Source organism: Equus asinus, chromosome 24 (assembly GCF_041296235.1).
Source record: "Equus asinus isolate D_3611 breed Donkey chromosome 24, EquAss-T2T_v2, whole genome shotgun sequence".
In the NCBI taxonomy this organism is placed as follows: domain Eukaryota; kingdom Metazoa; phylum Chordata; class Mammalia; order Perissodactyla; family Equidae; genus Equus; species Equus asinus.
This window is the reverse complement of record NC_091813.1, coordinates 45,053,543-45,074,947: the sequence shown is the minus strand read 5'-3', so window position 1 is coordinate 45,074,947 and position 21,405 is coordinate 45,053,543. Positions and strand designations below refer to the sequence as shown.

The following is a 21,405-nucleotide window of genomic DNA, read 5'->3' as shown; positions in this document are numbered from 1 at the left end:
AAGGGTGCGTGTCCTCGTCCGCCCGGCAACGGCTAGCTTCGCAGGCGCAGGCACCGAAAAGGGGTTCGAGGCCGCTGCTGCGCTGTCGGGCACCGGGCGCCCCCAGGCCGGCGTCTGCAGCCCCCAAGCGGGCATCTGCAGCGCCACGCCCTCGGCCGCCACCCTGCAGGCGTGGGCGGGCCCCCGGCTGCCGCTGGTGGGGGGGATCGCGGGGTAATGAGATGCTAATGAGGCTCAAATAAAGCGTAGTCGGGCTGGGTTCCCCGCGCTGCAGCCCACTCCCCGCCGGACTCTCGGGCCCGGCGCACTCGCCGCGCCTCCCCGCATCCGCGGCTTTCCCTCTGCGCCTTCTCCACCTCCGCTTGCTCCGACCCCGCCCTCCCGCCCTGACTGGGACTCCCGCCGGGCAGGAAGCGGCCCCTCCCGGCTCCGGAGCCGCCCGCCGGGTAAGTTGTCCTGCTGCGCCAGCTGTGCGCCCCCTGCCCGCTGGGATCGGGGGTGGGGGTGGGGGCGCGCTTCCGGGGACAGGAGGCCCCGGGCGCTCTGGAACCCCGCCTGGCTGCTCTGGCAAGTCTTTCCTGGCCCCTGCCTTGCACAGCCCCTCTCCAGACTTTACGGTCCAGAATGTGAGTAGCCACCCCACCCCACCCCCGCCGCCAGTGATCCAGCTCCCTCTGCATCCTTCCAGACCGCTCCACCCCTCGCACACCCTTTGTCCTGGCGTTTCCAGTTTGGGTCGCCCCTCTCTCCTCCTTCGCTGACGTCTTCCTCTTTCCACTTCCCCTTCTCCGAAGACAGACCTTTGCCCTTCTGACATTTGGTCTGCTCTAGTCCGAATGCGGCGGACGACTGTAGTCTTCTCCCGCCTCGGCCTGGCCCGCTGGGCTCCGTCCGACTAGGACTGGTGGGGCGGCCGACGACGGGGGGATCAGCCCCGAGGACCTGCCCCCATCGATGCCACCCACCTTCCCTAACTCACCCGTAGGCAACCCCATTCTCCCTACCCTCTGATTCCTCCTGGTTCCAGCGTGAGAAAGTCCCCTTCGACAGCCCTCAAGTTGCGTGGGGGCCGAGCGAGGGAGAGGGGGACAAAGGGAGACCTTGTCTCGGGAGATTCCTGGGAGAGGACGCCTGAGCTCGCAGTGGATGAGGCGGTGCATCGATAGGGGTGGGAGGAAGCTGGGAGGGGCAAACCCGGCTGTTGTCGCCCCCCAACCGCCCTGAGGCCCACTGGAGCAGAGGCGAGTCGCAGAGGAAGTATTTTGACCACAGTGAGTCAGAAATAGATCCAGTCCGCCATCACCCAGTCAGTCGCAACATCCTCCCCTGTTTGGGTGCTGGGAAGTGGAACCTATGTTAAAGACTGTCCCCCCCCCCCCACCTCAGGAGGCAATCACGAGTGATAAGGAAAACTTTGGCCCTGTCATAAGACACACCCTACACCCAGCATGGCACTGAGGCCATCCAGGGGCACCCAGCACAGGGAGGCTGTGGGGTGAGATGGGGCAGTAGGTGTGCCCAGCAGCAGGAGTTGCAAGTATTAGGGTCTGTCCCTGTCTGCACAGCAAGGAAAGCTCTCCTCCTGGGCAGCCTGCCCGCTCCACGTCTGAGAAATTCCCACAAGCCCTGCTTCCAGGGCCTCCAGAAGGCAGGTAAGAATTCCTGCCGCTTCTGCCCCCTGGGCCTCAGAGATGGAGCAAGGCTTGGAGGTCCCTGGACAGGAAGGCTGAGCTGGGGACTCTCTGGCTTCCTGTGTGCCCTCTGTGTCCAGGATTGCTGATGTTTCATTTCCAAATTTGGCAGATTTCACTTGGAGTGGAAGGGCTAGTGGCTGTCTCTGGAACAGATCGGGAGCGGGCTGGAGAGAGGAGTAGAGCCAGACAGGGGGGGACCCAGAGCTCCAGCCTACTTTCTTCTCCTCCCTTTCCTTTCCCTTCCTCCTTTTTTCAGCCTCTTCCCCTTCTCTTCCCTCCTTCTCTCCAGCTGCCACGTGCCTCTGCCTAGCTGCTCCCCTCCCTGGGAGCCCCAAGAGCCTGCATGGCCTCACCCACCTCCACCAACCCAGCACATGCCCATTTTGAGAGCTTCCTGCAGGCCCAGCTGTGCCAGGATGTGCTGAGCAGCTTCCAGGGGCTATGCAGGGCCCTGGAGCTGGAGCCCGGTGGGGGTCTGTCCCAATACCACAAGATCAAGGCCCAGCTCAACTACTGGAGTGCCAAGACGCTGTGGGCCAAGCTGGACAAGAGAGCAGGGCAGCCTGTCTACCAGCAGGGCCGGGCCTGCGCCAGCACCAAGGTAGATACATGGTACGTGGGCATTGGTGGAGGGAGCCAGCATGCCATGCCCACACTGCCTTGTGTGTTCACAGTGCCTGGTGGTGGGTGCTGGCCCTTGTGGGCTGCGGGCTGCTGTGGAACTGGCACTGCTGGGGGCACGTGTGGTGCTGGTGGAAAAGCGCACCAAGTTCTCTCGCCACAACGTGCTCCACCTCTGGCCCTTCACCATCCATGACCTTCGGGCACTCGGTGCCAAGAAGTTCTACGGGCGCTTCTGCACAGGCACCCTGGACCACATCAGTGAGCACCATGTGGTGGGCTGGAGGGGTGGGTGAGCCTGGGTCTAGAGATAGGCCTACGGGGGGCTGCTGGGCCAGCCAAGAGGCAGAGTGGACAAGATTCATTTCAGACAGGTGACCATCAGGACTCAGGTCCCTCCTCTGTAAAATGAGCTGAGTGATCTTTAAGACCTTCTCCAGCTCTGACCGGTGCTCAGGGGGGCTGTGCGGTCCTGGGGTCCGTGTTCCTAACATCCTCTCCCTTCCAGGCATCCGGCAGCTTCAGCTGCTTTTGTTGAAAGTGGCATTACTGCTGGGGGTGGAAATTCACTGGGGTGTCACTTTCACTGGCCTCCAGCCCCCTCCCAAAAAGGGTAAGTACTTCTCTGCTCCTGAGAACTCCCATCTGTCAAGGACATTTTGGCCTGTCAAAGAAAAAGAGTCGGGCTGGGAGTCAGCTGAGTCTCTGTTTCTAATAGCGTGGCCTTGTGCAAACTACTCTGAGCCTCAATTTGAGCAACTGTAAAATGGGAGTAATATTTCCCTCTTTACCTGCTTTCCACAGCTGTTGCGAAGGTGTAATTTCATAGACAATGTGTCATTGCTTTCTAAACCATAAAACCCTTTACACATTTATTTATTTCACTGGCTTATGTGGGGCCCCTTCGGAATTCCGCACCTTTGTGCCTTTCACACCCTCTACCCCAGGGAGTGGCTGGCGTGCCCAGCTCCAGCCCAACCCCTCAGCCCAGCTGGCCAACTATGAATTTGATGTCCTCATCTCTGCTGCTGGAGGTAAATTTGTCCCTGAAGGTGAGTGCTCCTTTCCCTTGAGGAAACCAGCATGGGCTCCTCCTGGGCTTGCTAGGCTGTTACACCCCTCGTCTTCCTGCCATTACCCACTTGCCCCCACCTCTAGGCTTCACAGTGCGAGAAATGCGCGGCAAACTGGCCATAGGCATCACGGCCAACTTTGTGAACAGGCGCACCGTGGAGGAGACACAGGTGCCTGAGATCAGCGGTGTGGCCAGGATCTATAACCAGAGCTTCTTCCAGAGCCTGCTCAAAGCCACAGGTGAGGGCACCACTCACAGGAAACCCCCCCAGCCGCCTGACTGTGGGCTCGCTCCCGCCTCTCCCTCCCAGGTGCTCAGTCCAAAGGATCCCCCACTTTTCCATCTTTGTGGGGTCTTGTGCCCCAGGGACTCAGCAGACACAGCCCCACTTGGCCACCCAGCGTGACAAGTCATGGAAATCAGTCACAAAATGTGTGGGATTTTGCTTTTTTATATATGCTTTATTATAAAAATGATATAAATACAAAATGAAAGTGGTACTTCAAGAAGATGCCCTATGTTTACTTTGACTGCACGGTCATGCCCTGCCGAGGTGTGCACACATCAGTCTGAGAAGCCAGGCTGTTGTCCACAAGCATGTGACCATATGGTGCAGATCTCCCAGCTGCCACCCCACCCAGAGAGAATTTCTCTCTGCTCCAAGTCCTCAGGCCTCCTGGGCTGGAACAGATGGCCCACTGTGCCAGCTGGACTCATGGGCCCCTGTGTCAGGGGCACCCACTGCAGTCTAAGCTGTAATCCCAGCTCTCAGAGGTCAGGCAAGGTGTTTAGAGCAGTGACACATAAGGAGGAAACACACCTGCCCCCTGCCCTGTCCCCCCAGGCATTGATCTGGAGAACATTGTCTACTACAAGGACGACACTCACTACTTCGTGATGACAGCCAAGAAGCAGTGCCTGCTGCGGCTGGGGGTGCTGCGTCAGGTGGGGCCCAGGCCCAGGCAGGCAGGGCTGGGCGGTGGGCCCTGGGAGGTAGAGGCCAGGCCTGGACACTGTCTCCGCCCGGGTGTGGAGGGAGCCCGTCCTCTCCTGCCTCTGCCCTGATATTTCCTCCGCCTCAACAAGCTCTTCTCCCCTGGGATTCCATGGCAGGCTGAGTCATATTCTGGGCTAGACACATTGTCCTGGCCCCAGGACTACAAACAGGAGCTCCATGAAGGCAGGGGCTTTCTCTCTGTGTCTGTTTTCTTGCTGATTATTCCCAGGGCCTAGAATGGTGCCCGGTGTGTAGTAAGCACCAAGTAAGTATTTGCTGAGTGAACCAGTGGAAGACCTTCTGTTCTATGTGCGAGGGACTGTGGTGAGAGCACTCTGTGCATTTTCTCACCTGATTCTCATGAGTACCTTGAGAAGTTGGGTATGTCATCTCTAAATGAGGGGGAAACTGAGGCTCTGCTCAGTGACTTGTCCAAAGCAAGTGTATGGTAACAGCAGTGGTCCTGGGCCTTGGGGGCAGGTGAGTGCTGGGGAAGGGGCTTGAGCATGGGAGGCAGGACATCCAGATTCTAGTCCCAGCTCAGCCTCCAACTGCTATGGAGTCTGGGGAAGCTGCTTCTCGGGGCCTCAGTATGTGCCCTTTCTACATCCAGGGGGACAGGATTGCCCAACTGACACTGCTCGTTCTGATCTGTTGGCCACGTAGGACTGGCCGGAGACCGACCGGCTGCTGGGCCGTGCCAACGTGGTGCCTGAGGCTCTGCAGCGCTTTGCTCGGGCAGCTGCTGACTTCGCCACCCATGGCAAGCTCGGGAAGCTGGAGTTTGCCTTGGACGCCCACGGGCGGCCTGATGTTGCGGCCTTTGACTTCACGAGCATGATGCGGGCAGAGAGCTCTGCTCGAGTGCAGGAGAAGCATGGCGCCCGCCTGCTGCTGGGGCTGGTGGGGGACTGCCTGGTGGAGGTAAGGGGCTCAGCATTCCCTGACTGGGGCAGGGGGAGGGGCCTCTCCAAGACTCCTTATAAGGAGGCACAGGGATTCCATGGTTGGGGCAGGAAGATGCCTCATGGGAAGAAGAGGGTAAAAAACAGTTTGCTTGTTGTAAGGAGGAGCTGAGGACGGCTTGGCGTGGGTGAGAGGCTGCTTGGTGTGGGCTCCCTCTGCTGTGACCTTGGGGGCATCTGGCCTTAGGCACTCTGCTTGGACTCTCACTGAGCTGTTTCCTATCCTTCTGACCCTGCAGCCCTTCTGGCCCCTGGGTACAGGAGTGGCTCGGGGCTTCTTGGCAGCCTTTGATGCAGCCTGGATGGTGAAGCGGTGGGCAGAGGGCGCCGGGCCCCTACAGGTGTTGGCAGAGCGGTGAGGCCTGAGTTGGGGGGGTGGGGGAAGGCAGGGCTAGATATAGGACAAGGGTCAGGAAAGGGGTGGGGGTGCTGGGTGAATAGACAGTGGCATGGGCAAAAGAGAATCAAAGAAGGGCCTGGCAGTTCTTGAGGGGTGGGTGCTGATGGTGTCCCCCAACTCATGCCCTTGCCCCGACCCTTACCCCCTCAGTGAGAGCCTGTACCAGCTCCTGTCACAGACATCCCCAGAAAACATGCACCGGAACGTGGCCCAGTATGGGCTGGACCCAGCTACCCGCTACCCCAACCTGAACCTCCAGGCTGTGACCCCCAATCAGGTGAGACCCCCTGGCACCCCCACCAGACTTCCTAGGTCAGCCCCCCTCCTCCAGGTCAGGCCTTCCCTCCAGGCCTGCCCAGTTACTGCCCCTCTGGGTGAGCCCTACCCCAGGCAGGCCCCTCCACCATGGGCGGAGGGGTGTGTGTGGTCAGCCTGCCTTGACACCTGAAAGGGGCTGCCTTAGGTACAAGACCTGTATGACGTGGTGGCCAAGGAGCCTGTGCAGAGGAAGAGTGACAAGACAGATGCAGGAAAGCCAGTGACTGGTGAGCAGGCCTTCCTCCAGGGCCATGTCCAAAATATCTCCCAACCAGTGAGACCCCAGCACCAGCCATCAGAACAGCTGCAGCTGCAGGCTGGGGGCAGGGTACGGGAGCACTATTGGATGGTGGGGAAGTTGGAGAGTGGAGGGGCCGTGGAGCACTCAGCAGCAGCATTGCCAATCTATGTGGAAGTATTTCAGTATTTTAACAACCACTACAAGTATAGCAGCTGAACGGCAGCTCTGCTGCGCTGTTCCCAGCTGTTCTGCCTTACCCCTTCCAGCCTTGCAGACCCCAAACCCGCCTTTCCTTTGAGCCTCTGGGCCCTCCTTGCCCCTCAGTTCATAGGCTGCTGCCCGCTGTTTGGCTGGCAGCGATTTCACTTGATTCATTCCCCTACTTTATTCCAAAGGGGGGATTTTTTTTTAAATGAGAAAATTGGGATGAAGGAGGTACTGCTGACAGTGAGCATTATGCTAGTGCCCCAATAGGGCTGGGTCCCTGATCACCTTCCCCCGACCCAGCGTCTGGGCTCTGTGAGCCAGAGGGTCTGGGCACAGCACATCCTCCTCTCCCAGGGTCGGCGGGCACCCAGGAGGAGCTGCTACGCTGGTGCCAGGAGCAGACAGCTGGGTACCCTGGTGTCCATGTCACCGACCTGTCTTCCTCCTGGGCTGATGGGTTAGCTCTGTGTGCTCTGGTGCACCGGCTGCGGCCTGGCCTACTGTGAGTTGCAAATTGGGCTCAGGGGTCCCTGGCAGAGCATAGCCCTCTTTCGTGCCTCTGCCCCTCCCTCTACTTCAGGTGGTGTGGAATGGTGGGGAGCACCAGAGTCGCAGAGCCACCACTTGCTAGTAATCCTCAAGTCACTGACCTCCATAGAGATAGTAGTCCTGCCTGACTCTGCCTTCCCACCAGAATCGAATGCATTCACTAGACGAGAGCTTTGTGAGTGGTAGGGGCCCCCCAAGGCCAGAAGCAGTTGTCATTGGGTGATGGTGGGGGGTGTGTAGCAGAGAAAATAAAAACCCTTCGTGTCCTATCCTCCCTTTGTGCTCCCCCCTGCCCCTACCCACTGTCCCACCTCTACTGCTGTCTCCTCACCCTTTCCCTATTCAGTGGAGTCAGGTGCTGATCTCCCACTGACTTTTCTCCCCAACACCCCACAGGGAACCCTCAGAGCTGCAGGGGATGGGGGCTCTGGAAGCAACTGCTTGGGCACTGAAGATGGCAGAGCATGAGCTGGGCATCACGCCAGTGTTGTCCGCACAGGCAGTCGTGGCAGGAAGTGACCCACTGGGCCTCATTGCCTACCTCAGCCACTTCCACAGTGCCTTTAAGAGCACCCACAACCCAGGTGACCTGGAGGGTAGATGGGTGGGCAGGGGTGGGGTGAGGAGGTGTGTGAGAGAGACAGGGGAGAGGGTGCCCTCTAAGAGACAGCCTCAGAGAGGTGTCCTTCTGGGCTGGAGCACAGCTGTCTGTTCTGGGGGTACAGTACTGGTCCCCCATCTACCCTGACTCTCCCTGCAGGCCCTGTCAGCCAAGGCTCTCCAGGGACCTCCAGCGCTATACTATTCCTTGGCAAACTGCAAAGGACCCTGCAGCGGACACGGGTCCAGGTGGAGAGTCTGGGCAGGGTTGGTGCTGGGCAGTGGGTTCCTAATAGGGGTCCCTGGGATGACGGGGAGGAGGACTTTCAGAATGGGGAAGAGGAAGACTGGGGGCTCAGAGCCCCATGCTGAGGATAGGACTTGTTGCAGGAAAATGAGGAGGATGTTGGTGGCAAGAAGCGTCGCCTGGAGGTAAATGCACACAGGGGCTGGACGGTCCCCTGCCCCATGTCCTGTCCCCACATGTCTTGCTCCCCACCCCAGGTCCTGTGACTCCCCCATCCAGTCTCTGTTCCTAGCCTCACTCCCCTTCCCTTCCAACCCTTTCTATTCAGTTGCACACATCCACTCCCCAGCTGGTCCTGCCCCTCCACCTCCCCACCTTTCCTCCTTAGGTAGAGGCTGCGACCCCAAGTACAGAGGAGCCACCTGTCCCAGAGCCTGGTGTACCCCTGACACCCCCATCGCAACACCAGGAGGTGAGAATGGGGGCCCTGTCTGCAGGCAGAGGTGTGGGGAGGGCAGGGAGGGGTTTTTTTAGGGAAAGGGAAGAACTTTGCAGCTGGCCTTGACTCCAGCTGACCCTGTGGCCTGGGGTTGGTGCAGGCCGGTGCTGGGGACGTGTGTGCACTTTGTGGGGAACACCTCTATATCCTGGAACGCCTCTGCGTCGATGGCCGTTTCTTCCACCGGAGCTGCTTCCACTGCCATAGGTGTGAGGCCACATTGAGGCTGGGTGACTATGGGCAGCACCCAGGGGATGGTGAGTGGCCTGGGAGGCCTCTGGAGGGCTTTGGGCATGGCCCTGCCCGGGGACAAAGAGCTTGAAGGTGAAGGGGAGCTGGGGTGCTGAGCACAGGGTGGAAACAGGCTCAAGATGGCACCTTCTTCCCCTGAGCTCTGGGTCTTCTCTGTCCCTCTCCAAGGCACCAAATGTGGGGCTCTAAGGAACCAGGAAGCTCGTAGAAATTAAACTGCAAATCCAGAGTCCTGTCGCCCCCACCTTCCCTGATAAACTGGGTATCTGGGCATTGGGCTGCCTCCATCTGATGCCTCCTCCCCCTCTCCACCCTTCCCAGGACATTTCTACTGCCTCCAGCACCTGCCCCAGCCAGGCCACAAAGAGGATAGCAGTGACAGAGGCCCTGAGAATCAGGTAAAAGCTGTGAAAGTGTGTTGGGTGGTGGGAAAGAGGAAAGGGGTCTCTCCAAGCCCAGCTGGCTTTGCTGGGGTAACTGAATGTTCTCCTCCACTGGAATGTAAGCTCCATGAGGGCAAGGGGTTTGTCTTGTTTTACTTATTGTTGTATCCCAAGTATCCAAGACACTGCCTGACACTTCAATAAACGGTCTAAGTGAATGAATGCCAGGGCCCAGTTTGTCTTAAGGGGCAGCCTCAACCCCGCACAGGGCAGGTACCGACCAGACCACACCATGGCTTTTCCAGGAGCTCCCTACACCGGATGAGAATAGCATGCCATCAAGCCCGGCTCCCATGGCCACCCAGGAGGAGGCCAGTCCTGTCCCAAGCCCCAGCCAGCCCACCCGTCGGCGGCTCCGCCTCTCCAGCCCAGAACGCCAGCGGCTATCCTCCCTCAACCTGACCCCTGACCCAGACATGGAGCCTCCACCCAAGCCCCCCCGCAGCTGCTCTGCCTTGGCCCACCAGGCCCTGGAGGGCAGCTTTAGGGGCTGGGGAGTGCCAGTCGAGAGCCCTCAAGGTAAGTGCTCTGCCCAGCCATGCTGACGCAGGGTGGGGATGGGGCAGGTGGTCCTGGGATTCCTGGAAGGGGAATGCTAGGGAATGGAAAGCGAGGTCCTGGGGATCCCAGGCCATGTCTGCTGCTCCTCTGCTCAGTTCTTGTGGCCATGGAGAAGGAGGAAGAGAGTTCCTCCTCCAGTGAAGCAGAAGAGGAGGAAGAGGAAGCTGTGGCCTTGGAGTCAGGCATGGAAAAGGTGAGTGGGAGGAACCTGGCCACCCATTCTGCCCAAGCCAGCACACATCCACTAAGGCTCCCCGGCCACAGCAGAAGCCTTACCACACTCCCTCCACTGAGCCCTTCTCTCCGAATGTCTTCTCACCCAGTCTGACTCTTTACTGTTTCTAAGCCTCTATTTTTTCTACCAGAACTTACCCCACTTCCAGCCCACGTTCTTTCTGGCCCCTTGCAAACAGAGCTTCCCCAACCCCTATCCACCAGGGGGGCTAGGCCCTACCCCTGACTAGCCTGACCCTGCCATAGACTCTGCGGACCCTTGCCGAGAAATCAGGTACCATGGACAAGTACCCAACATGGCGCCGGACTCTGCTGCGCCGTGCTAAGGAGGAGGAGATGAAGAGGTTCTGCAAGGCCCAGGTGAGGCCTAGGGGCTCCTGGACTGACTCTGATGGGGTCAGAGTTCTGAGACCGCAGGTCAGAGCTCCTCCAGTGCTCTGTTCTTGAGCAATCTGAGGATTCCTGGGCCTTCTGTCTTGTACCCCTCAGGCCATCCAGCTGCGACTAAATGAGATCGAGGTTGATCTGAGGGAGCTAGAGGCCCTGGGCATGAAGCTGGAGCTGGCCTTGAGGAGCCAGAGCAGTGAGTGAAGACAGGGGAGGGACAATCTAGGACACCCCTCTGCCTCCTAGCCCTGTGTTCAGCCCCCAGCAGTCCCTCAAACCACCAGGCTCTGGCTGACAGCAGGCTCCTCATGCCCTGACTCCCGTGACCTGGGCTGGAGGCCTCCTGACCACTCTGCCCCCACTTCTTCCTTCCTGTCAGGTTCCCCAGAACAGGAAAAGGCACTATGGCTAGATCAGCTGCTACAGCTCGTTCAGAAGAAAAACAGCCTCGTGGCTGAAGAGGCCGAGCTCATGATCACGTAAGGGGCAGGGGTGGTGACAGTGGCACGTGATCCAGGCCCCAGCCAGGTCTTTGGGCACCCTGGAAAGCTGTCCCTTTTTTATCCCTGCCATTCACAGGGTGCAAGAGCTGCACCTGGAGGAGAAACAGTGGCAGCTGGACCAGGAGCTACGAGGCTACATGAACAGGGAAGGTAGGTGGGATGTCAGGAGGTGGACGTCACGGCGCTGGTATGCACAAGTTTTGTGATCTCAGATACGGACCAAGCAACATGGTCCTCTGGCCTGAGTACCTCTGAGGCAATTCAGGAGGAAGCCAGAGGATGGGGCTCCAAGCCCCTACTCTGCCTTCACTTCAATCGGAGCTGCACAACTGGGCTTTTATGCAAGATTTCCTTTTAAAATGGTGCTGCTGCTAAAAAATGTTAGAAGACCACTGGTGTTGACAAACCTAATTTTACATACTAGGAAACAAAGCCCGGGTTGTAGAAGTCACACAGGCCAGGATTAGGGTGTCCCTCTCCTGCGTCCCTGCCCCGTTTCCCTGTTCTCTAAGCTTCGTGTCCTCCCTTCAGAAGACCTAAAGACAGCTGCCGATCGGCAGGCTGAAGACCAGGTCCTGAAGAAGCTGGTGGACGTGGTGAACCAGCGGGATGCCCTCATCCGCTTCCAGGAGGAGCGCAGGCTCTGCGAGCTGGCCTCGGGGCTTGGGGCCCAGGGCTAGAAGAGGGTGGGCTGCCTGCCTTCTTCCATACAAGAGAGATCACCTCACCCCAGGGCAGTGCCGCCCTGCTCGTCTGGACTGCCTGGGAGAGGGCCTCACTGCTTATAATAAAAATGTTTCTGCCACAAACAGGGTTCAGGCTGCTTGTGGGTGGGAGGTGGGGGGTGTGCAGGGAGGTCAGGAGATGTGTAGGAGCCTGACAGTCTATGTTGTGACAATCACACCAACCCTGGCCCCAATCACTGCCTCTACAAGGTAAAAGGCAGAGCCACAAAAGTGTCAAGCTTTATTGTTCCTCAGCTCTGTCCCCCTCCTGCTGCCCCAAGAGTGGGACTGGCTGAGACTCTGGGCCCAGGTCCTGGGCATCCCTTGCTCTTCCCAGCACATGGTGGAGCTCAGCCTGGGCCCGACATAAGCCCTTGGCCTCCTGCATGTGGAAGAGGTAGACTGCACCTGCCCCTAGCACCAGTCCTACAGTGGGGGCCCAGAGCATTATGGCAATTTCCCTGACCCCTCCTCCAGCCACCAGGGCGCACACCAACACCAGGAGAAGCAGCCCTACACCAGTCACATAACCAGCAAAGGTGGCCCACCAGTGAGCCTGAGCCATGCCCAGGTCCAGTTCTGTCCAGGCCTCCCTTAGCACGCTGATCAACGGTGACCTCTCTGCTGCTCCTAGAACAAGGCAGGCAGTGGGGCAGGAGAGAGAGGGTCAGACTGGAGGGGCTGCTTTGTGGTGGGAAGGACCAAGGGAAAGGACGGGGGGTGACTCACCATGAGTAGGGCTGGCGTCCTGCTGCGGGGGGCTGTGTCTCACACACAGAGTAGCCATCAGGGCCTCATGATCAGAGAGGGGGGTGCCACTGTGAGGGTCACGGCCTATAGTTGTTTTCAGAGTCTTACAGGAGATGTAAAACCTAGAAACCGCCTAGAGAAAGTAAGGGCCAGAGACAAACTCACATTTGAGGGCCTCTTCCTAGAGAACCAGCTCCTGGCTACCCCATTCTCCAGCCATCAGTGACCTAAGACTAAACCAGCTGAGCAAGGGATCAGCACAGGCTGGTAAGAGATGAAGAGACACAGCGGGTGAAGGCACCTTGAGGGGAGAGCCCTGACCTTATACAGCACGTAGTCGATGCGGATGCCCGAGGGAAATGGCTCCAGCTCCTGCCGACTGACGTAGCAGTTCTCGGGTACCATTGTACAGCCTTCCTCAGAGCCCTAGGTGAAGAGTCGGCTCACGCTAGGATATGGGGGAAGAAGGAGGGAGAGAAGCTGGGGGTGTAGGTGGGGAGATAATCGGGCAGGCCCTCACCTTGAAGTCTCGGGTCTCAAGATAGGCATCATGCAGTCCCGTCCACTCCTTCAGCAGGCGGCAGCCCAGGTCCTTCGGGTGCAAGTTGAGGTCCCCACACAACAGAACCACGTCAGCCTTCTTGGAGGTATGGCTGGAGGAACCAGGTTGGTGAGGCAGGAATTCTTCCCTCACCAGCACTGCCCTCTAAGTGGGGCCTTGGCCACCCCTCAGTCCTTGGACCCCCATCCCACTTCCCCTGTCAAGCCCAGGCTCACACACTGGATGAACTGGGCCAGTTCCCAAGCTTGGGCCACACGATGTGCTAGGTAGATGTCCTTCTGTCGATTGTACTCGGCATGGAGCTGAGCAAGATAGATGAGATTGTAGCAGATGAAACTGAGGGTCTCAAGGGCAGGTCTAAATTAAGCTTGTGTCTGTCACTTGGCATGGTGTGCTTGGTAAAAAAACGGGTGAACCTTGCCTACTGACCTTAGGAGATCCTGCTCCCACCCCTCACCCCCAGGCAGCCCAGCTAGAAGAGTCCCATCTCTTCCTCCCAGGACCAGGCTGCCTGTCCCAGCCCTAAGCACTGCTGGCTTCACTCACATGGGTCACGTAGGCATTGAGGACCAGTCCACTTAGATGGAGCACCAGCAACCCCACAGCCTTCCCACAGAACCAGTCACCATGATAGATCTGTAGGTGGGAGGGGACAGGAACTCAGAGCACTGCTCCCCTCTTTCTGCCCTTCCCCTGCAATCCCAGGAAGGCTGCCTCCTTTCCACGTGTTAGTGGAGGGTGGAGAGGGTATGTGGAAGAGGTCAGGCTTACCATGTAGGGGTAGCCATTGAGGGTGTAGATGTGCTGGGTGATTTCCTGGATTGAATGTTTGGAGAAGACACAGAGGCCACTGCCAATGATGCCACTGAAAGCCAAGTCCAGATTAATAGCCAGAAAAGTAAAGAGAGACATACTCAGCCCTCTTCCCCTCCCTTGCCTCCTGGCTCTTATTAGCAACTTTTTCCTCTATGCTGCTGGGAGGAGCCATAACACTAAGCTTAAAGCAACAACCTTTGTGGGGTGATAGGGTGGCCTGATGATAAGGCTGAGATGGGCTAAAGAACTAGATCTTCCAGGTTCCACCATTTCTTGCTCCCACACCCAGAGGAGAGGATCTTGGGGGAAAGGGGGGAGGGTGCAGGCAGGATAGGGAAGGGCTGGCAGGGCCAAGAGCCTCCAGGTCTGAGAACAGGCCTCCAGCTACTTCTCACCTCCTGAAGTAGTGGGCAGCTGGGTAGGTGGGTGACAGCTTCTGTCTCAGGTACTGGAAGTCTTGCTCACTCCACACCTGAGGGAAGGGGTGAGGATGCCTGCCTGGCCCTTGCCCGGGGGAAAGTGCCCCCCAGCGTCCCCGGCCGCCCCCCAGGCCCGCACAGCCCCACCTCCTGCAGCAGAGCTAGGTCGAAGCTCTCCATGTTCAGAAAGTCTCCCAGGCGCTTCACGCGGTCGGCGCGGTGCTTGCTCAAGTAGGGAATGCCCCTGAGGATGAGAAGGGCCGGGGCGGGTGCTGCCTGGGGCGCTCAGCCCGCGGGGCAACCCCCGGGCTGGGGCCAGGAGTGGGCCTTGAGTGGTGCGGGCTCCCCCGCACCCCGAGATTGCAGGACAGGGTAGCGCCGTGCCCCGGATGTAGGGGAGGCCACCCTCCTCTGGCTGTGTGGGCGCGAACGTGACCGTGGCCCCAGAGCGGGCGCACTCACCAGCAGTTGAGGCTGAAGACCCTCAGTCGCAGGGAGAAGTTGGGCTTCATGGCGGGGACGCTCCGGGGGCGTGAGACGGCCCGGTCTCCCCAGCGATGGCCGCGGCGGGGACGGGTGCAGGCCGGGGGCGGCGCGCACAGGTGGTCGGTCCCACTGCCGCGCTCCACCGACGGCCGGGGCCCCCAAGGCCGCCTAGCTCAGGCCCAGGGCCGGGCGCTCGGCGCGCGACCGGCTCCCGCGTCACCCAGGCAACCGGCCTGCCAACCCGGAAAGGCGATCTGCCGCGAAGTCGCGCGCCGACTGGAGGCGAGGGCCGCTCGCAAGGGCTCGGCGCCGGGGAGGGGTCTCCGAGGGGGCACGGGCGGGCGGCGAACCGGGCTGAGGCACGCGGGGCGCGGGGCTCCCGGCTCCTTCTCCCCGAAGCCCGTCCCAGGCGGCGGCCGAGCGCACACCCTCTCCCGCCTGTGGCCAGGCTCGCCAGCAACAGGCGCAAAGTAAAGGAAAGGCCGGGTCGCTGCCGTCGGCCCCGCCCCTGGCCCCGCCCCATCCCACCCACTGGGCCCGCCCCCATCCCTCCCCGCGGCTCCTGAGTCCGGCGAACGGCGGGGGCGGGGCCGCGCGGTTGCCCTGGCGACGCGCTGCGTTTGTGCTCGGAGGAGTGCCGGGGCGCCGCCATGGCTGGCCCACAGCCGTGCCAGCCGAGGTCGGTCCGGTGCAGCTCGCCGTCGCCGCCCGAGCCTCCGCTGCGGGTGAAGGTGGTGGGGCTCTTCAAAAGCGCCAGCTTTCAGATCGCGAAGAGCGCAGCCGAGGTAACCGCGAAGAAACCGCAGCGCCGCCGGCCGGCTCTTCCCGCTTCCCCGTCTCGCGCCTCCTGGTGGCCGGGGTCGATGTTCGGAGACGAGGTGTTCCGGGTGGGCGGGCTCAGTCTAGACGGATCCGAGCATACCGGGGACAAAGGGCGGGTCCGGGCGGGCGTTCCACTTCGAGAAGGGCGACCTTTAATGGGGGATCCGAGCGAAAGAAGCCTTCAGAAACTGGCTGGGAAAAAAAGGTAATTTCCTCCACGTACATGTCTGCATGTTTTATTCCATATTAATTTTTAATTGAATTATAGATTTGTAAAATTCATATAAAAATGTTTAGGAAAAAGTGTTACCACGTAAACTAGCTGCTTTTTTACAAACTCAAGTGTTTTTTGAAAACGATTCATTCGTGAAGGTTTTTTTTTTAAAAAGAATTACTAGAGCAGTCACTGCGTTCCAATCAAATTAGTTGCTTAAGGGATTTCTTAACAAATGACCCACAAGTGCTTTGGAACATCCAGACGTTTCTTTGTAACCATGTGGAAAGATATAAAAGGAAAAACACTTGAAGGAACTGGAAGAATTTGGCCCGATCAGTTAAGGCTGCAGCATACCGATAACCTGAATACAGGAGAAATGTAGAAATGTATGAAATGTAGAATTCAGCACGTCTTTGGGATGTCAATGCAAATAATCTGTAATCAATCTATAAATCAAAATTGGGATAAGTTTATTATATGAACCAGCTTTGAGGACTATAGCCCGGTAGAAACACCTTCACCAAGGAAGGAAGCACTCCGAAGTGGGGTGTACAGTGTGGTTATATACCGTCTTGGAACAAGGAACATAAATCACATATGACAGGAATATCCACTCCTTTTATTACAGTCACGAGATGCTTTGCTAGCACAGCAGGACAGTGGTCAGCAGGTCATGGTCATGGGCTAAGCACAGTAGGTCAGTAATTCTTAGTTTCGGGGAAGAAATGCTTTTCTTTAAAGAAATGCTGATATGAGGCGGGGGGTCGTGCATCCCTATCTTTAAGGGCATCGCTCTCGTCTTTGAGACACTGTGAATGTTTAAATCAGATGTACAGTGTATGCTTGACGGGCCACATCAGGCCTTTCGGGAAAAACAAGTTCAGGCCGAATTAGTTTTAAACCAAATGGTTTCCTCATACTTCAGTATCTCTTATTGCTTTTATTTATTCATCAGGAGTTTGTGCCAGAAATGCTGCTGTAAGATTATGCCAAGCTTCTCTCCTCCAAAACCCCACTAGACTCCAGGACAATGCTTTATTCATGTTTGGATCTCCCAAAGTACCCAGCTGGATACTTGACACAAAATGTCCCAAACAGAAGAAATCTTAAGAAATTCCTACCTTCTTGCCTGCTCCAAGTCCACAGAGTTAAATAAAAGTTTGTAACTATATCAAATCAGGAAATAGTAACTAATTTGTAAAACAGGTAAAGTTTATATTAATATGAAGAGAACAAGTGATAAGTCTGAAAATGCTACATGGATCATCAAAAGAAGTAGAAATTATGGACTGTTATCTGGGCTGATGGGATCAGCAAAGTTTTATGGTCCAAGTTGTATTTAATGAGTTTGAGGGATTTTTTTCCCTTGTTTTTCTTTTTCTTTTTTTTTTTGCTGAGGAAGATTAGCTCTGAGCTAACATCTGTTGCCAATCCTCTTCTTTTTGCTTGAGGAAGATTAGCCCTGAGCCAACATCTGTGCCAGTCTTCCTCTATTTTATATGTGGGTTGCCACTGCAGCATGGCTGATGAGTGGTGTAGGTCCATGCCTGGGATCCAAACCTGCGAATCCAAGGCTGCCAAAGTGGAGTGCACTGAACTTAACCATAGGCCATGGGGCCGGCCCCCTTCCTTTGTTTTTCTTAGCTCCGTTTCTGAAGGCACATGTTTTTTGTGCCTGCTCCACAGTGTAGAGAAGGTGTTGGTACTTTTTTTCTGTAAAGTCCAAATATTAAATTATTAGGGCTTTGGGGCCATAGGCTCCCATTCACAACTATTCAACTTTGTCCTTGTGCAAAAGCAGCCACAGACAGTATGTAAATGAATGGTGCTTTCCAATAAAACTTTATTATGGGCACTGAAATTTGATTTGCATATAATTTCACATCATGAAATATGATTCTTTTGACTTTTCTCAACTGTTTAAAAATCTAAAAATTATTCTTAGCCCTCACGACTTGCAAAACAGGCAGTGAGCCAAATTTGGCCTGCTGGCCACAGGTTACTGACCCTTGATGCAGAGGACACTAAATCAAGAAAACAAGGTCTTTATTATATTAATAATGTTACATTTTCCCTTTTGTAAGCTTTTGTCTACTGTAGCTCTATTTGAATATGAAAATTTATCAATGTAAATTCAGTTAGTTCTATCTTCATAAAGGATCCGTGAATATATTCCCAACATGATCATTTGTGAGCAATCCCAGATGCCTAATTAACTAACAAAGATTTAGATTTGTAAAATGTAAGAATGAGTATTACATATATTCTAATTTGGATATAGTCCATTCTAGAATAAACACTGAATTATGAAGCAAGTATGATTACAGATGCTTAATCCGAAAACTGTCGGGCTCATTAGTTGTTCCGGATGGTCCCTCAGTTAGAAACAGCAGGCATCCTGCGTGATTGCCTCAGACGGAGCCCAGACACTGGAAATGAGAGAAAGGACACCCCATCTGTTGCTTGGGTACAGAAGTCCAAGAAGGAAGTGGCCACACTGCTGTTGCCCTCTTCTGCTACCCCTGGTCCCAAGGCAGGATATACTTGCATCCTGGCTTTCTCCCCTTCGAATATCCAGCCCTGATGAGCATGCCAGGCCAGGGTCCTCTTAGATCACAGCTGGAGTGGCCAGCTGTCACTTTTCCGTGTTGGCCTGTCTACTCCTCAGACCCACTCCGAAAGGTCTGATTGTTACTGCCTCAGCTGCCTTCTCTTGCTTTAGGAGGAAGCAGTGTAACATATCAGGAACCCAAACTTTTTTTTTTTGACAGAGATGATTAACCAGTCAGAATTTTCTCTGATTCATATAGACAAAACAAGGTATGTCAAATCAATACATGCTCGATATCTAAACCAAAAAAATTTACTATTTATTTCTCTTTTTCCCAAGGGGTATAACCACAACAATATCCTTTTGGCTGTTCTCCATATATCAGTGAATTAAAGCAATAACATTTATTCATTTTAGTTAAAAGTATTTGTAGATCCATTAAGGTTTAGTAAGAGTTAAATTTATGAAAAACTGGTCCCAAAAGAACATGACGGATCACAGAACTATTGGCATAAACTCATTTATTGATTTGTTCATTGAGTTGCTGTGTGTGGACGGTCCGTTGTATGCCAGATGTTAAGGCCAGTGGGAATCCAGGAAAACTAAGACATTGTCTTTGCCCTCGAGGAGCTGAGTCTCTACAGGTGAGAGACAAATAAGCCAGAGCCCCAGTGTAGACTGGGGAGCAACTTAACGGAAGTTAGCACAGACTGTATGTAAGGGTGTCTATGCCAGACTGTGTGGCCTGGGTGTGCATTGAATTAAACTTCCTGAGACCCCATAACAATTTAGAGAAATGATTTTCTACTTTAAAAGAGAACTTACTCTAAAATGATTATTCTGTTTTGAAACCCAGAGTCTCAAGAATACTTATCCATCCAAATTCGAAGATCCTGTAATAGTGCCTCTTCAAGAATTTGCATGGGATCAATATCTACTGGAGAAAAAAAGGGTAAAGGATATTCGGGGTGTGGGAGATGAGCACAGTTTTGCCTGAATTACTGATCTATGCATTGTTTTGAAAAAACTGAAGCAGTAATTTCAGTGCAGCTAGATTTTAATTTCTCTAACTTATGCACTTTTCCTAAATTATGTCAGTCGTTTTACCAGGCTGATTTTAAGAAAAAGTAAAACATGTACAGGGTTTTCTTTTGGAAGGCCTGTGATGAAGGTAAGTTTTAAGCTCTCAGTGCTGCTGTTGACCCCTGCTGATGGCTACCCCTCCTTTCCCGCCCATCATTTATACTCCCTGGGACACCATGGCGCTTGGGTTACGGTGGCCTGGCACTCTCTTGGCCCTAACTCTAAGAGGGTTTGGTGGTGTGCGGCACAGGTATAGTGGGGGGCTGGTGTGGGGCTGTTGCCGAGGGGAGTTCTGATGATGACAGGCACGAGATTCCCAGAGGGTAGCCTTGTTCTCATGAAAGCTTCCTTCTCTGCATTCTTCCCCCCAGCAGTACCCTTGGAGAACCCCAGACCTTGGGGCCAACAGAGCTTATCTACGGGTGGCAGAGCAGATAGGTTTCCTCTTGGGTATCAACCCTGATCAATTAGTAGTGCTGCCTGGAGCATGTGATACGAAGGATATGAAGGGTGGCATCCTGGCTCAGCAATCTCTCGTGTTAGGGTGGGAGGCTGGAATGGGCTATGCCTCCTGCTTGTCACCCCTGGCCCAGTCCTATAGAGGATCCCAGTTCTGGTTTCCCTTCCTCACCCCATCTCCCCAGTGGCTGATGAAATCCCATTTCCCCTGACCAGAGCAGTTTCGATTGCTGTGTAATTGGTTGCACAAGGATGTCCTGTGATCCTGTGGTCAGTCACCCAGGCCGCAAAGGGCACAACACCGCAGAATGGAGTACACTCCCATCTTTTAAGAGGATGGTGGGAGAAGACGAGGAGTGAGTACCAACCGCAGAGCAGATCATGGCCCTCCTGTGGCTGGAGAGCACGATGCTGGTAGGCAGTATCATACGTTTAGTGATAAAAATTAAGAAAAACATTGTTTTATGTCAGGGTGACCAACTATCGCGGTTTGCCTTAGACTGTCCCAGCTTTAGCACTGAAACTCCTGCTCAGTCAGGTGAACGGTAGGAGACCAAATCAAGAAGACGGTTGATGAGTCTCATACATTTTCAGAGCCATAATACAGTTTCATTGGAATTCAAATAGAACCAGAATGAACACTTATATATGGTGCTTATTATATGCCAGACACTATTCTAACGACTTGTATATACTAACTCTAATACTTATAACAACTAGGGTGACCAGTGGTTTGCCTGGGACTGAGTGGTTTGCTGGGATGCAGGAATTTCAGTGCTAAAGCTGGGACAGTCTAAGGCAAACCGCGACAGTTGGTCACCCTGACATAAAACAATGTTTTTCTTAATTTTTATCACTAAACGTATGATACTGCCTACCAGCATCGTGCTCTCCACCCACAGGAGGGCCATGATCTGCTCTGCAGTTGGTACTCACTCCTCTTGTCTTCTCCCACCGTCCTCTTAAAAGATGGGTGTGTACTCCATTCTGCGGTGTTGTGCCCTTTGCGGCCTGGGTGACTGACCGTTTTGTGTTCTTTTCCTCCTGCTTTTCTCACGGGGCCTGCATGAGGCTTTCTAGGTAATCCCTGCTGCTGCTTTCCACCTTTTATTCTTTGTTCCTTTTCCTTCCTTTCTCCCTTCTCCCACCCTCATCTCCTGGACACTTGTCCCCTTAACCTTTTCTTCCCTTTCAGGCCAGCTTTTTGTCCTTCTTCAGTGTTAAGCATTGTATCCTGTGTTATATGTAGTGCTTCTCAGCATACTTGAGGTTAGGTCCAGGGGGCGTTAGGCTTCAGCAGAATGTAATGTCCAGACGGACGGCTTCAGGCCTTTTGGAAAGGCCTTTCTCTCCCTTTCCAAAAAGGCAGCATCATAGATCTTAGTGTTGGACAGCCCTGGAAACCACTGGACCCAGCCTGCTGTCATGAGACAAGGCATTTACATCTTCAGCCTCCAAAGAAAGTGGACAAACTTTTTATCCTCTTTTTAATGGTTTTTTTTTTTTTTTTTTTTGGTGAGGAAGACTGGCCCTGAGCTAAGCTCCATTGCCAATTCTCCTCCTTTTTGCTTGAGGAAGACCATCCCTGAGCTAACATCTGTGCCAGTCTTCCTCCATTTTGTTATGTGGGATGCCGCCACAGCATGGCTTGATGAGCAGTGTGTAGGTCCATGCCCAGGATCCAAACCCGCGAACCCTGGACTGCCAAAGCAGAGTATGCAA

At 55.2% G+C, this 21,405-nt stretch overlaps 3 protein-coding genes across 12 annotated transcripts in view; 2 read left to right on the top strand and 1 right to left on the bottom strand.

The window, feature by feature from the left end:
• Positions 1 to 307: 307 nt before the first annotated feature.
• On the top strand, positions 308 to 11,602 carry MICAL1 (microtubule associated monooxygenase, calponin and LIM domain containing 1). Of its 9 annotated transcripts, none has more exons than XM_070496714.1 (25): positions 308 to 446; positions 1,984 to 2,295; positions 2,369 to 2,576; positions 2,824 to 2,928; positions 3,263 to 3,367; positions 3,474 to 3,629; positions 4,235 to 4,335; positions 5,054 to 5,311; positions 5,592 to 5,707; positions 5,903 to 6,029; positions 6,216 to 6,297; positions 6,873 to 7,020; positions 7,464 to 7,651; positions 7,828 to 7,916; positions 8,058 to 8,099; positions 8,303 to 8,386; positions 8,514 to 8,670; positions 8,987 to 9,063; positions 9,354 to 9,627; positions 9,765 to 9,862; positions 10,150 to 10,263; positions 10,393 to 10,486; positions 10,670 to 10,769; positions 10,870 to 10,943; positions 11,328 to 11,602. In XM_070496714.1, exons 2-25 carry the CDS (start codon positions 2,038 to 2,040, stop codon positions 11,471 to 11,473), a joined length of 3,201 nt encoding a protein of 1,066 aa, XP_070352815.1. In that variant the 5' UTR covers positions 308 to 446; positions 1,984 to 2,037; the 3' UTR covers positions 11,474 to 11,602. The 9 variants fall into 9 exon arrangements, with proteins under 9 accessions (XP_070352815.1, XP_070352813.1, XP_070352812.1 ...); XM_070496712.1 differs by having other exon boundaries at positions 11,325 to 11,602; XM_070496711.1 differs by having other exon boundaries at positions 7,828 to 7,934.
• A 144-nt stretch (positions 11,603 to 11,746) lies between these two features.
• On the bottom strand, positions 11,747 to 15,077 carry SMPD2 (sphingomyelin phosphodiesterase 2). Its single transcript, XM_014839027.3, has 10 exons — positions 14,528 to 15,077; positions 14,213 to 14,309; positions 14,042 to 14,118; positions 13,602 to 13,695; positions 13,377 to 13,466; positions 13,050 to 13,132; positions 12,789 to 12,921; positions 12,590 to 12,694; positions 12,248 to 12,401; positions 11,747 to 12,148 (listed from the first exon to the last, which is right to left on the bottom strand). The coding sequence occupies exons 1-10, from the start codon at positions 14,575 to 14,577 to the stop codon at positions 11,760 to 11,762; spliced, it is 1,272 nt and encodes a 423-aa protein (XP_014694513.1). The 5' UTR covers positions 14,578 to 15,077; the 3' UTR covers positions 11,747 to 11,759.
• Positions 15,078 to 15,089: 12 nt separating this feature from the next.
• PPIL6 (peptidylprolyl isomerase like 6) overlaps positions 15,090 to 21,405 on the top strand; it is a 31,309-nt gene continuing 24,993 nt past the window's right edge. Inside the window, exons 1-2 of one of the 2 annotated variants that reach the window (XM_070496753.1) lie at positions 15,090 to 15,336; positions 18,998 to 19,093. In XM_070496753.1, coding sequence (XP_070352854.1) covers positions 15,202 to 15,336; positions 18,998 to 19,093 — 231 coding nt within the window. In that variant the 5' untranslated portion in view covers positions 15,090 to 15,201. The remainder of the gene's footprint in view (positions 15,337 to 18,997; positions 19,094 to 21,405) is intronic. The other variant, XM_044757574.2, reaches the window with a different exon arrangement.